At 43.4% G+C, this 12,855-nt stretch overlaps 1 protein-coding gene across 2 annotated transcripts in view; it reads left to right on the top strand.

Annotated features, from left to right (window-relative positions):
• CDH13 (cadherin 13) overlaps nt 1-12,855 on the top strand; it is a 986,514-nt gene that overhangs the window by 832,716 nt on the left and 140,943 nt on the right. For both annotated transcript variants that reach the window (XM_069497958.1, XM_069497959.1), the window contains one exon: nt 8,936-9,076. In XM_069497958.1, coding sequence (XP_069354059.1) covers nt 8,936-9,076 — 141 coding nt within the window. The remainder of the gene's footprint in view (nt 1-8,935; nt 9,077-12,855) is intronic.

Consider the following 12,855-nt stretch of genomic DNA (forward strand, 5'->3'; position numbering starts at 1 on the left):
TGGCAGTTTATTTACTGTAACTCATCAGTAACATCAGAAGATGTACACTTTGCCTGGAAATGTTTGATTTGATTTTGGTGTCCCTCAACCTCAAATCTATCACTTAGGTTATTCCAACCGCATGTGTCTAAGAGGCAGTGTTTATTTCCCCTGCGACTTCCCCACCCTGCCAGCTTTGTCAGCAGCCAGTAAATCTGGGGAAATGAGCTCTGCCTTCCCCTTACCCACCAAGCCTGGCAAGGAATGAAAAAACAGCAGGTGACAGCCAAGAGCAGGAATGGTCACATTAGCACTGAGAGGCGAGGTGAAAAGAGGCCTAAAGACAAACACAAGTCACACCAGACTCGCCCTATTGCATGGGAAGATGGAGGAACGTCTCTCAGCAGCTGCGGTAGGAATAAGGCACATTTTATGAGGACATGTGTGCAGTTCCTGCTGGATTTATGGACGACCTAGTCCCGCTGTTATGTGGCCAGAGTGGGTAAATCAAACTCCAGACAGACAACAACTCGTTCTGCTTCAGATAATGTTTTCACCAAACCGTTGCAATATTTATAGACCAGGTGCCAGGTGCAGCTAACCTGGAGAAGAATGGGGCCCTTGCTTGGTCCCCATATTGCAAGGAGTCTTGCGATGCCCAGTTTATCAGGGCAAAGCTGAAGAGTAAACAAATAAATGAATTACATCATATCTTTGCTGCATCTCTCGTGTCAGTATTTCTCATTAACAATAATACCTTAAATGTTAAACAACAAAGGGATTTGTTGACAAAAATGCCCTCTTATGGCTTTCCTTCATTCCTAATGCAGAATTTATTAATATATGCTAGGGCCAGTTCTCACCAGCCTACAATAGCTGGTTGTATGTATCCTTTCTAACTACACACTTTTGGAGTGACATCACATGGGCAGCTTGAAATCAGCCACAGTAGGAGAAAACCACCAAAAGTAACAAATACCACAGATCAGTAGAGTCTGTTGTTAAGCATTTGCAGATCCACCATTCTATGTAATTCATTGTTCTATAAAACATATATATATAATTGACCAATCCTCACATAACTATGATGTCCCAGGGCTGAATTAATAACTGAGAGCTAAAGCTCTAAATAAGCAAAGCCCCTCTTCTCATGGAGCTCAAATTGTCATAGTCAAGGTAGCCAATAAAGCAGGTCATCAATGAACAAGAACATTATAGACTGTGGTAGGTGCTGGGATAAAAGCCTGTATTTGTTACCTATTGCTGCATAACAAATTACTCCAACACTTAATGACTTCAAACAATAGACATCTGTTATCTCACAGTCTCTCTGTTCAGAGAGCTGGGCATTTCTTTGCTGTGTTCTCTGCTTCATGGGCTCTCACAGAGCTGCAACCCATGTGTCTGTCGGTCCAGAATCTGCAGCCTTATCAAAAGTTCTGTCTAGGGAAGAATCCTCTTCCAAGCTCACTCGGTTGCTTTTGGCTCTTCCTGACGAGCACCCTCAGTTTCTTGCCACATCTTCAGGAAACTTCCCAAAGACTCTGTTAACTAATAACGGTATCCATCTCTTGGGCATTTGCATATGCCTGGCTCTGCGCTTGGCACTTGACCTCTTTTAATCCTCAGCTACCCTAGAAGTATTGTTATTCTCCCCATTTTGCAGATGATGAAACTGAGTAACTGGGCTGGGATCACTCAGCTACCAAGTCATGGAGCCAGGGTAATACTAGTTGATCAAATGCTGATTGCCTGCTTCCTAAGTGTCAGCCACCCTGCTGTGCACTGGGGTCCCTCCCTTCATGGGGCTTCCGTGCAGTGAACGATGACAATCAGCAATTGAACGGGCATTAGGCTGGAGGAAGAAGTAAAGGAGAAAAGTTCAAAAATAAGAAAACATGGGGTAGCGGAAGAAAATTGCATCTGGGCAAACCGTAAGGAGAGATGTGGAGGGCAGCTCCAGATCAGGCAAGGGCAGGGCAGGCGACTGCGTGGATTAATGAGAAAACCTTTTCCATGTAACATTTATTCGTTGATTTCCCCCCACAGCTACCATTATTCTTGTTATTAGTGACAAATGTTCCATTAAGTGAATGCTTGTATGGAAGTTATCATAGCTGTGTAAAACATCAAGGGTCGGGTGATTGATTATGTGTCATATTTAATGACACGGCTTGATTCTTTTTTCAAGATGAAATGTTTGGTTTTCAAATCAGTGTGATCAGTGAACCTGGCCTATGTCTGCGGAGATTCACTCGAGGCTTTTTCTTGCAGACATACCATCTTCCTTTTGTTTCTAGGATATATATTAACTGGTGGCTGGGAGACACCCAGGAGGAGATAGCAAATGCAATACAAATGCATGACTGCAGAACTCAAACAAGGAGAGCAGCTTGACTCTCTTAGACGTGCCTTACAGATCAGATAGCTTCAAATAAAATCAGAGGAGCCGATTTAATTTTCCCAGTTTTGACACAGTGCCTTTCTTCCTCAAAATAAAATCCTATCTCCTTGAGCTAGAGTTCCCCAAAGTATAAGCCGTTCCCTGAGAATAAATGACTTTGCTTTGGAAATGCCACTGATGTGCTCAGACCTTTGAGAGATAATTTAGTTCGGGGAAACAGTAATATATCATCATTATCAATAATGAAAGTAAATCGCCCACCTTGTGTGCTGAGCACTGGCCAGGCATTGTGGCCAAAGGCATGGTCCTTGCCCTTGAAAACTTTGTCATCCACTTAGGAAGACAGCAAACAGGCATTCGAAATGAAAGAAAACAGGAAACATAGCCTTCGTATTAGTCAAAGCAGGCTAGGCACCATATGAACGGTCCGTAGGCCTCAAGAATGGCTGTTTTTCTTGCTCTCCTCACAGGCTAAAGCAGGTTAGCAAAGGGGCTCTGCCTCGCAGTCATTTGGAGATCCAGGCTTCTTCCTTTCTGGGAAATAGAAAGTGTGGGGGTTATGTGGGAGATTTAGGGCCCAGACCAAGGACATCACTTCTGCACATACTCCATTGGGCAGAATCAGTCCCATAGATTCATCTTACTGCAAGGAAGCCTGGGGAGTACAGTCTAGCTGTGTGCCCCCAGCATCCAGGGAAATGGATTCTGTTGTTGTCTTCACCACAGTTCCTTTGGTTGCAACTGAAACTGATTCTGGCTGGCTGGCTTCCTGAACAATCACTGGGATGTGTTACAGAACCAAGGAAAGAACTGAAGTCAGGGGCAGCCAAGCTTCCAGATCTTAGCAGCCAAGCTTGCACCTTTCTGGTTAGAGCTGCCCCTTTTGCATAACTAGGCTCGAAAGTTCTTTGGAGTTGATTGCATCCATTTTCCATCTGAGCCTTGAACCAAACAGACACAAGAATCAGGTGAGGCCCATGGACAGTGTAGCTTGACCTTGAGAGGACAACGGAGCTTCCTCCTCACTGTCAAGTTTACTCACCTAACAACAGGGCAGCTGGACAACTGAAGCTCTTGCTTTCCGGAAGCTGGGTGTGTTCCACATGGGCAGAGAGGAGCGCAAGGGTGGTAAATCTCCTCTCAAATATTCAAGAAGGCAAACTCCCTCTATTGGTCCCAGGAGTTACATGGAGAAAGGGGGTGTGCCCTACATTCTCTCTCTGTGACTCTTGGTTCCACATTTCATATTCCCGGGATCCGATTGTCCCAGCTTAGATTAGGGGGTTCCCTGTGAATCAGGCAATTCTTGTCAATGGAGACAATCGTGACCATGGCCACTGGGGCCTGTTTCTCTGCATCACGGGTTCCTCCAGAGAAGGGGCAGCCGTGGGCTGGGCACCCTACCTGAAAGGAATCTTTCCTAGCAACGCAAAGTGACCAGAGAGTGATACAGGATTAAATACATATGTATATTTCAAATAAGAGTGACAAGGAGACCTGGGGAATTAGGGGTGACCTCTGGAAGAGGCTCAGCAGGAATGGGAAGTAGATCAGATGTAAGTGGAAAGTATCCTGGTCACGCAGGAATGTGAGAACTTATGTGGCATTTTCTCTCATTTTGAAATCTGACTGAGTCTTTTACATTCCAAAGGAGGTTACTTTTATTCTTGGTTGTTTGGTTTTTGTTATTGTTGTTCTCATTGTGAAAGCAATAGTGTTCATTAGAGAAAAATCCCAAACATACTAACAAGCCAATGAATTTCTTTATATTAGAGTTGCTTTTAAAAGTGAAAATTTGGAAGCAACTCCAATGACAAGAGGGACTGATTGAAGAAATTAGAGTGGATGCCTACCGGGGACTAGTGTAGAGCTGTTGAAATGAACAGGCAGATCTATCAGCGCTGAGATAAAAGTGATATGGTAAAACAAACTGTGCAAGTGGTATAACTCCGTTTAAATATGTGTGCATATAGATGTGTACTACATATGAGGGCATATAAAATGTATCTGCGTGTACTTGTGCAGGGAAAAGGAGGGAGACACATTTCATTACTCTGTTACCTCTTGGGGTGAGATTGGATAAGGGTGGAGGCAAGTCCTCAGTTTCCACTTTAGAAATGACTGCATCGTTTTTATTTGCCTTATAATAATTGGATATTACTTCAGTAATAAAATCATTTTTAATGTTAGCCTTAAGTTTGCCAGAAAATGGAGACTTTTGGAACATCTCATCTCAAACCTTGCAATTTATCTACTTAATAATCTAATTGATTCTCTACGAGGTTAATCAATCTATTTCACATTACAGCTGTAAAGTTTTATTTTCTTCAAGAGATAGAGATTGACTGGTTCATTTTTAAAGTTATTTATAAAATGTGTTTAACTACAAGAGAGTTATGCCCATGTGTCCCTTTGTACGATCATGAGAATTTGTACCTACCTCTGCTTAGCTTTGATTATATTTTGTTGCAGTTATATGTGAACATGACTGTCCTCAACCCTATACTTTGAACTCCTTAAAGAGAGGGACCCTGTTTTTCCATCATTATATCCCCCACACCCAGCACAACATTTAAACTAGATGTTCATTAACCACCAATTAAATGGATATATAAAATAATAAAAGAAAAAATTATAGTAACTTTCTCTGGGGAAAAAAGTCTGTGCAGGGGAGACTGTTAAAAGAGAAAATGATGTGTTCGTGAAACAGGGGGGATGCGGTTGCAAAGAGCCTACTGTGACGCTATGGTGTGATTGGGTAGCTCTTAAGCTTTGTTACTAATAACCAGATAATTGATCATAGTATTAGTTGCACTGTTAGTAAAAACTGCCTTGTTGCTACTCACAGAACATCTAAATCAAGTGTCTAGAGGAAAGGAGAAATTTATTAGCTCATAGAAATCACAAAATCTCAGCAGTAAATTCTCGATTCAAGGATGACTATTAAGGGGCTCAAATGATGTTTTAAAAAACCAACTCCATCCATCTCTACCTCTTAGCCTGTGTTATCTCCATTCTCAGGTAGACTTTCTCTGTGTGGTTACAAATGCTGCCCCTACCAGCTCCAGCCTGATGTCCTATGACCTTCAAGTCTAGCAGAAAGAGAACTTCTTTGCCCTAAGCATTTTAAAAGAAATACATCCCAGAACTGAATTTCAATGTCAGGGTAGCCTAACTTAGGTTACACGCACATTCCATGACCATGGGAATGGGAAGCCATGATTGGCCAGGCCTGAACCACATACCCATCCCTAGATGAGGAGTGGAGCCAACCCCACCTGAACTCCACCTGTGCTGAGAAGGAGGACCAGGCGATGCCCTGAGGGAGTGATAGCTTAGGTACAGGAAGAGGGGGTGGGGACTGGGAGATTGAAGCAGTACCCGCCTGCTGTCATTAGCGTTTGAAGCAGTCTCCATCGTGAGCTCTACTCCAAGCTGGAGGACTGAACGCTTTGAGGAATTTCTCTCCTTCTTATGTAGTCCTCGGGGAATCACACTAACCCCCCAGCTTGCTTCACGGGGCAATAACAGGAGCTGTTCTTTAGACACAAGCCCTGCCTGGGATCATAAACTAAACATTCTGCTAAGACTGGTATAAAAATTCATAACATCCTCTTGGAAAACAATATTGAAATGTAAATAAAAAGCCTTAAAATACTCATACCCTTCATCCCAGTAATTCCACATGCATCTTGGGATCTATCATTCAAAAACAAACAAACAAACAAACAAAACCAAAAATAATAGCCAGAGTATATATAAGGCTCCCTGAATAGAGATGTTCATTGCAGTGCTATTTAAAACCATCGACATTTTTAAAACACTGCAAATAACCTAAAGACCTAATAATATTATAGAAGATGATTAAGTAAATTATAAAATATCCATATGATTATATTTTACACAACCCTTAATGTACAGGAATTATTTTGGTAAGTGATATTACATGGGAAAATGATATTACATTTATCATGATCTCTTTAATATTGGGGAAAAAATCTATATAATTTCTTATTTCAATGGTTGTTTGCTTTCAAAAATATTTACAATGTCTTAGGACAGAAGTTAAAATGTTATACAAGAAATTAGGCCTATGATATTCATTTCAGGCTAGTGGTTAGCATGTCCAGAGACCCTCAGGAAAGATTTTGTAGGTGGCCAATTTACTGGTTTCGTGTGGTCCAGCTACTATTTGTGGCAAATAGTAAATCCAATCCAACTTGTCAATGATGATAAGTAGAAAGCCAATGATGGTAAGTAGAAAACTTTACATTAAGATAAAGTTTTCCAGCTTCAATCTGTGAATGGATGGCATTTCAAGTACCTATACAGAGAAGTGCCAACTGACCCAGACAGAACCAGAGCTGGGTATAGTGTCAAATTCCATTTGCACTCAGACATCAAAGAGCTTTGGGACCTCTAGTCCTGGTAGAGCTGGAATTAAAACCAAAACATCGTGTGTGGAGCTGTCAAAGAGCACGTCATCATCCCACTCATCATCCTGAATTTAAGTTTAGGGCCTTGGCCGGGCACGGTGGCTCACGCCTATAATCCTAACACTCTGGGAGGCCGAGGCAGGAGGATCGATTGAGCTGAGGAATGTGAGACCAGCCTGAGCAAGAGTGAGACCCCGTCTCTACTTAAAATAGAAAAAATTAGCCAGGTGTGGTGGTGCAGTCCTGTAGTCCCAGGTACCTGGGAGGCTGAAGCGGGAGGTTGCTTGAGCCCAGGAGTTGGAGGTTGCAGTGAGCTACGATGACACCACAGCACTCTAGCCGGGGTGACAGAGCAAGACTCTGTCTCAAAAATAAAAATAAGTTTAGGGCCTTACCAAACTGTCCAACAAAACTAATACTTCTTAAGTTAGTAGCTCAGAAGCTACCTAGAAGTTAAAGAAACACCAATTAAAGGTGCCCCAGGGAGCAAACAGCTAACTACCCTACAAAAATACTTCAAAGTTTTTGAGAAAGCTAGCACTGTGCTATTAAAATTTACTGTGTAAACTGATGGCTTTAGCAGAAAAGTAGGGACCCCCTGTTGCTTTTTTGTTCTTTGCTCCCTATGGTATTTCTTAATTATTAGTTGGTATAGCCAACTGTTTTTGAGGCTGTCGTACTGGTAGGACTATTTATGTGATTGTAAACACCTTTTATTTTTGTTATTGAAGGTAGTTCCATTCAGACTCTCTGTGTGAGTGCTTAAGAAACCAATCCAAACTGGTTTAAGCAAATAAGGAAAATGAATGCCTTCATTAGCTGAAAAGTCCGTGGGCAGGGCTGGCTTCAGGCATGGCATGATGAAGTGGCCCCAGTATAATCACTGGGAACCATTTCTTTTTGCCCCAAGGTTCAAGCATAATTCTCTCAGGAGATGGCTTCATTCTTAGGCTTCCCCTGCACCACCTCTGCTGTGGGCACGCGATGGCTCCTCTGGCTGCCCCAGATAAATGCTTCCAGGTTCGCACTGTGGGATCACAGCTTCCTTCCCCTGGCTGCCAGACACGGGGCCTGGCCTGGGCTGATCATTATACCCCTGGAATGGGATGTACTGGTCAGCTGCTCCTCATCAGGGCTCATCCCAAAAGTCCCCTGGGGAGAAGGCAATCCAAGCCAACACACACGGGCAGAGAATAACGGAGGGGTAGGACCCCAGAGTAAACATGGGGTGCTGCCTTGCCAGAAGAAGAACGGTATGCGGTTTGACCAAGCCAAAGCAGATCCACTGCAGAAGGCGATTTAAATGCGGGAGCTGTTACCTACCAGCCACCACACTCTTCGTCTTAGCATCAGAGCTATTTGGCTAGTTGTTTTGAATGTTTGAACATGGCAGCTAAATACCTGTCAAATATTCAAATGAAAAACATGTATATAAAAAGAGACAATAGTGCAACATTGTTTTTGTTCAATTTTTCAGATCATGGCTGGGTTAAATGCATCTTCCAAATTTAACATCCTGTGAGACTAAAATTACCTGAAAGGATGCAGTATAAGTGACTCCAAACCTCAGTTGTTGTTTTCCCATTTGTAGAATGGGAAGAATAATTGCAGTTTGACCTGCTTGCTAAAAAGAGTAACTATAAGGATTTCTGTAAAGTACAGTGATACAATGTCTGTCCCCTCTGATTGCTCAGTAAATGTGAGTTCCTAAAGCTGCCATCTTTGTCCTAAAGTCACCATCAAAGTTAACCGCATTTTCAGATCAGCTTCATGAGGTCACTGTGAAATGACAAGATGTGGGTATAAAAATTAAACGTACAGTGTATAGCCAAGCACAGGAAATGGAACATTCTGGAATGTATCAAATGTTCCCCTAAACAAGGACAGGAAATATGTTCTGTCCCCCAGCCAGCTCCAATCTATGAATAGTGACTGTCTTATATTGGATTCTTAAGGCACATTTAGACACAGTAGGGAGTAATGCCATGACTGCTTAAAGACGCCTGCCCTCCACAGAGGAGGGGGAGAGACAGCCTGAGCCACACATCTGCCACCTTCCCAAAGCAGCAGCCCAGATCTAAATGCCATCTTCTCCCTCTGTGCTTGTGCTTTGCAGACTCTGGAAAATCCCAAGTATGAGTTGATCATCGAAGCTCAGGATATGGCTGGACTGGACGTTGGATTAACAGGCACGGCCACAGCCACCATCATGATCGATGACAAAAACGATCACTCACCAAAATTCACCAAGAAAGAGGTAAGCCCCTGCTGTCACCACCGTGGCAGTAACGACCACAGTCAGGGGTCAATACTGATTCCGTCTACCACAGCCCCTGCTGGCTCCCTGTGTGCAAAATCAAAACACTCCTTTGTGGCAGAGAGAATGGTGTTTTGCAGGAATTCTTCCTCACATTTTTATCTTGTGTGTGTGTGTGTGAAGCTAAAACACCAGAGCACTGTGAGAACAAAAGCACTGAATCTTGTTAAAGTCCATAAGAAAATAACTTTTAATGCCCAAGTGCCATTTTCATAGTTTTATGGGTGTTATTTAGCACTGAGTTATGAGAGTCCCATTGCGATTTTAGCATAACAATAACTATTTTTTTCCAGCAAGTGCAGATTGAGAGGCCAGACAGAATAGCAGTGAGAGGTAGAACAGACTTGCTTGTCAATAACAATGTGGCCCAGGAGCTTATAAATAACAGCCAAGTGAGTGTGTCTAGGAGAGCCATGACTTATTCTCAGCCCGTGCTTTTATGATTGTGGGTCGTGGTTGTTGATTCCCATTCATTCCACCGGAGGGGTGTTTGGAGAAGGGCTGAGTACACAGGATCACACTCAGCTGCTGAGTTTGTACCCAAACTAGGAAGCCGTTTGCACTATGCATCTGATGGCAGTGTGCTAAGATCTCAGCTTCTTTGGGTATGGGGCCAGGCCCTGGATTAGATGCCTTTCTTAGACCAAGCGAAGGGCCTAGAATAGGTACAATGGCCCCTGACATTTGCCAAGACTTTACTTCATTCACCACAACGCTCTCCTCCTGCTCCCTCATTTGACTGTGTGAGCTTGGTTTTGCACTTTACGAATGAGCTGATGGTTAAGCTCAGAGGACCTAGAGAACAGCTGCAAGGTCACGGCCACGGTAAGTGGCAGAAATGGGAAGTGAACCAGGTTCTGTGCCTTGGAAGCTGCACTCCTCACCACGGTGCTGTGTATCCCTGTCTGCCACTGGCGTCTACACCCTCCAAGGCATTTGGGGAAAAGGCTCATGTGTGGACCTGAGGTTGCCCCACCCTCTCTTGAGGAACCCCAGGGCTACTCCGGGTGGCTTGGGACAGGTGGACCGACCCTCTCAGCCTCCCAGTTCCCCTCTCGCCACAGCAGCCCTCCATGACTTATTCAGGGTGTAGACAACTCCTTTTCTCCCCGTGGTGTCTTGGGCACTCAGGATTCCAGCCTTATAACAGCAAGGTCTGCAGTAGCCTGACACGGCTCTGTGGCTTGACTCCCCAACAGCGTTCCTGCAGATGGCCCTGCCTTCCGTGTTTCCCACACTAGTGTTCCAAGAAATTAGTCCCACAGGTCACACCACAGGGGGTATAAAAAAAGATTTCGGGGTCAAATAGATGTGGGGAGCACTGAGTTGGATAGTTTAAATGCTTTCTCTAACTGCAGGACTTACGGTTAACTTTAGATTGCTTCATGTCTCCCAAAGAGGGTTGGGTATGGTCTGTAGGGTTGGCCTGGGAACAGGTTTTCCTGGACCACCTCAGTATGTCCTGCTGAGCTGGTGTTCCATGGAATAGTCACGGGGGATATTGGTTTACCTGTAGAATTTCCTGGGGGTATGCCTACACAATGAGTGCATTGTGCACCGTTTGGGGAGTGGTAACACTTGAAGGTGCTGACTCGGGAAGGGGGGGGTGGGGAAGGGAGGGATATATACCTACATGATGGGTGCAATGCGCACGACCTGGGGAACAGACACGTCTGGAGCTCTGGCTTGGGGGGAAGGGCGGAACAGGAGCAACGTATGTAACCTGAAATTCTGTATCCCCCATAACAAGATGAAATAAAAAAAAAAAAAAAAAAAAAACTCAAGGTTCATTGTAAGAGTCAATATAAACACGGCAATGAAAGCAAAAATAGGATAACCCCGATCGAAAATAAGAAGACTTATCCATGCTGTCAGCTGTGAGAGATTGATTAGTTACTTCAGTCCAGCTCTGAAGTTAGGTTCTGTGACTTAGAAAAAAAAAAAGAAATGTGTGCCAAGTCAAGGACTAAGCACTGTGAATGCGAGACTTCTGTTGTTAGTATCTCTGAATCCAAGGAAGAATTTAACATAGACCTTAAAGGTTAGCTACCATTCCACAATGTGTGTGTGTGAGTATATATATAAATATACATATATATACATGCTTCAAACACATACACAATAAAAGCATACAATGTTATCTGTTAATTTTAAAAGATAAATTACAAGACAAAGAGAGTGACTGGCATAAGGAAAATGTATTCCCCTGTAGATATTAACAAAGGCACAAAACTTTTCTTCAAATGAATGCTAGACAATAAGCTTGGGATTCCCAAAGGGCAGAGCTGATGTCTAAACTCCTATGGAGGCATAAGTAATAAAATGAGAAGCACAGGTAGCTAGCAAGTACATTAGACTCTCTCAGATATTAAATGTCCCAAAGGTGTCTCTGTCCAATGTTGGATAAATTAAATTCACAGTTAAACTTTCTAACATGTTCCTGAAAGGCTGATGTTCTTCCCCGTTGAAGAGGGAGCCCTACATTTTTGATACCAGAACTGCCAGAGGAGGTAGAATGGAGAGGTGAAGGGGTGGGCTCTGGGGCCAGGACTGGATTCAAATCCCACCGCCCAGCTGTGTGATGTGAGCACGTTCACCCACTCTGCACCCAGGTTTCTTTACCTGTTGATCCCAGCACTCTAGCACAGAGCTCCCTCATTAGGTCTCTGCGAATGAACAAATGATGACAGGCACTTAGTGCATGTCAGCTAGTATTTTCTAGAGCGTTAGGGATGAGGACGGTGGTGATGAGGATGGTGGGATGAAGGCAGTGATGAAAAAGAGGATGTGAAGAAGGTGGTGATGAAGAAGATGTTGATATGTTGACAACGATGTTTCTAAAGTTTCAGAGGCCAAATGACATTCTTATCCAAAGGGCCATCTCCCTTCCATGTTGAAAGGCTACTGTGCTCCTTTAAAGTGATCCATGAATCTGCTTAAGCACTTCAGAATGCATGGTTAAGACCCTAGAGTTCTGGAGGAGAAGTGGCAGAATCTATAAAATATATCACCAGGAGGTCAGGGCTGGGGACAAAATCAAGAAAGGCCAAGAGAAATCTGCTGGAGAGAGAAGAGTGCTGGTGAGGACTCGGCCCAGATAGAGTGGTCTCTAGGGTGTGGAGGAGGTAGAACAATAGAATGTGCGTGAAACAGAGGGAACGTGAAGCTTGTGATGTTGACGTTGAAACAATTTTTAGCGATGAAGGTCAGGTTCATTTATTCCAGAATGGAAATAGTGACCATCTGGAGTTGAGTATGTCCAGAAAGCTGTCCAAGATGTTGTCCTATACAAATTTCTACATACATTAGGACATTTCTTAGGAAGTTCATAAGAACACATCCTTGTTAGAAACATATGGGGTTTTTTTAAAACTCTATTTGACATGACTTTCCATCTCCAGAGAAATCCATCTTTTTATCTGTTTTATAAATCTGTTTAGGCCAGGCACAGTGGCTCACACCTGTAATCCTAGCCCTCTGGGAGGCTGAGGCAGGAGGATCGCTTGAGCTCAGGAGTTTGAGACCAGCCTGAGCAAGAGTGAGACCCTGTCTCTATTTTGAAAAAATAACAAATCTGTTTAAAAGAGGAATTATGATTAACTGGAAATAACAGAGACTGAAAATAACACTGTGTTAAACAAGATATAGTTTCTCTCAGATAGAAGTTTGCGAGTAGACGTCCCAGGCCAGTTAGGTGATGTCATGACATCATCAATTTC

The sequence above is a fragment of the Eulemur rufifrons genome, chromosome 23 (genome assembly GCF_041146395.1).
Source record: "Eulemur rufifrons isolate Redbay chromosome 23, OSU_ERuf_1, whole genome shotgun sequence".
NCBI lineage: Eukaryota > Metazoa > Chordata > Mammalia > Primates > Lemuridae > Eulemur > Eulemur rufifrons.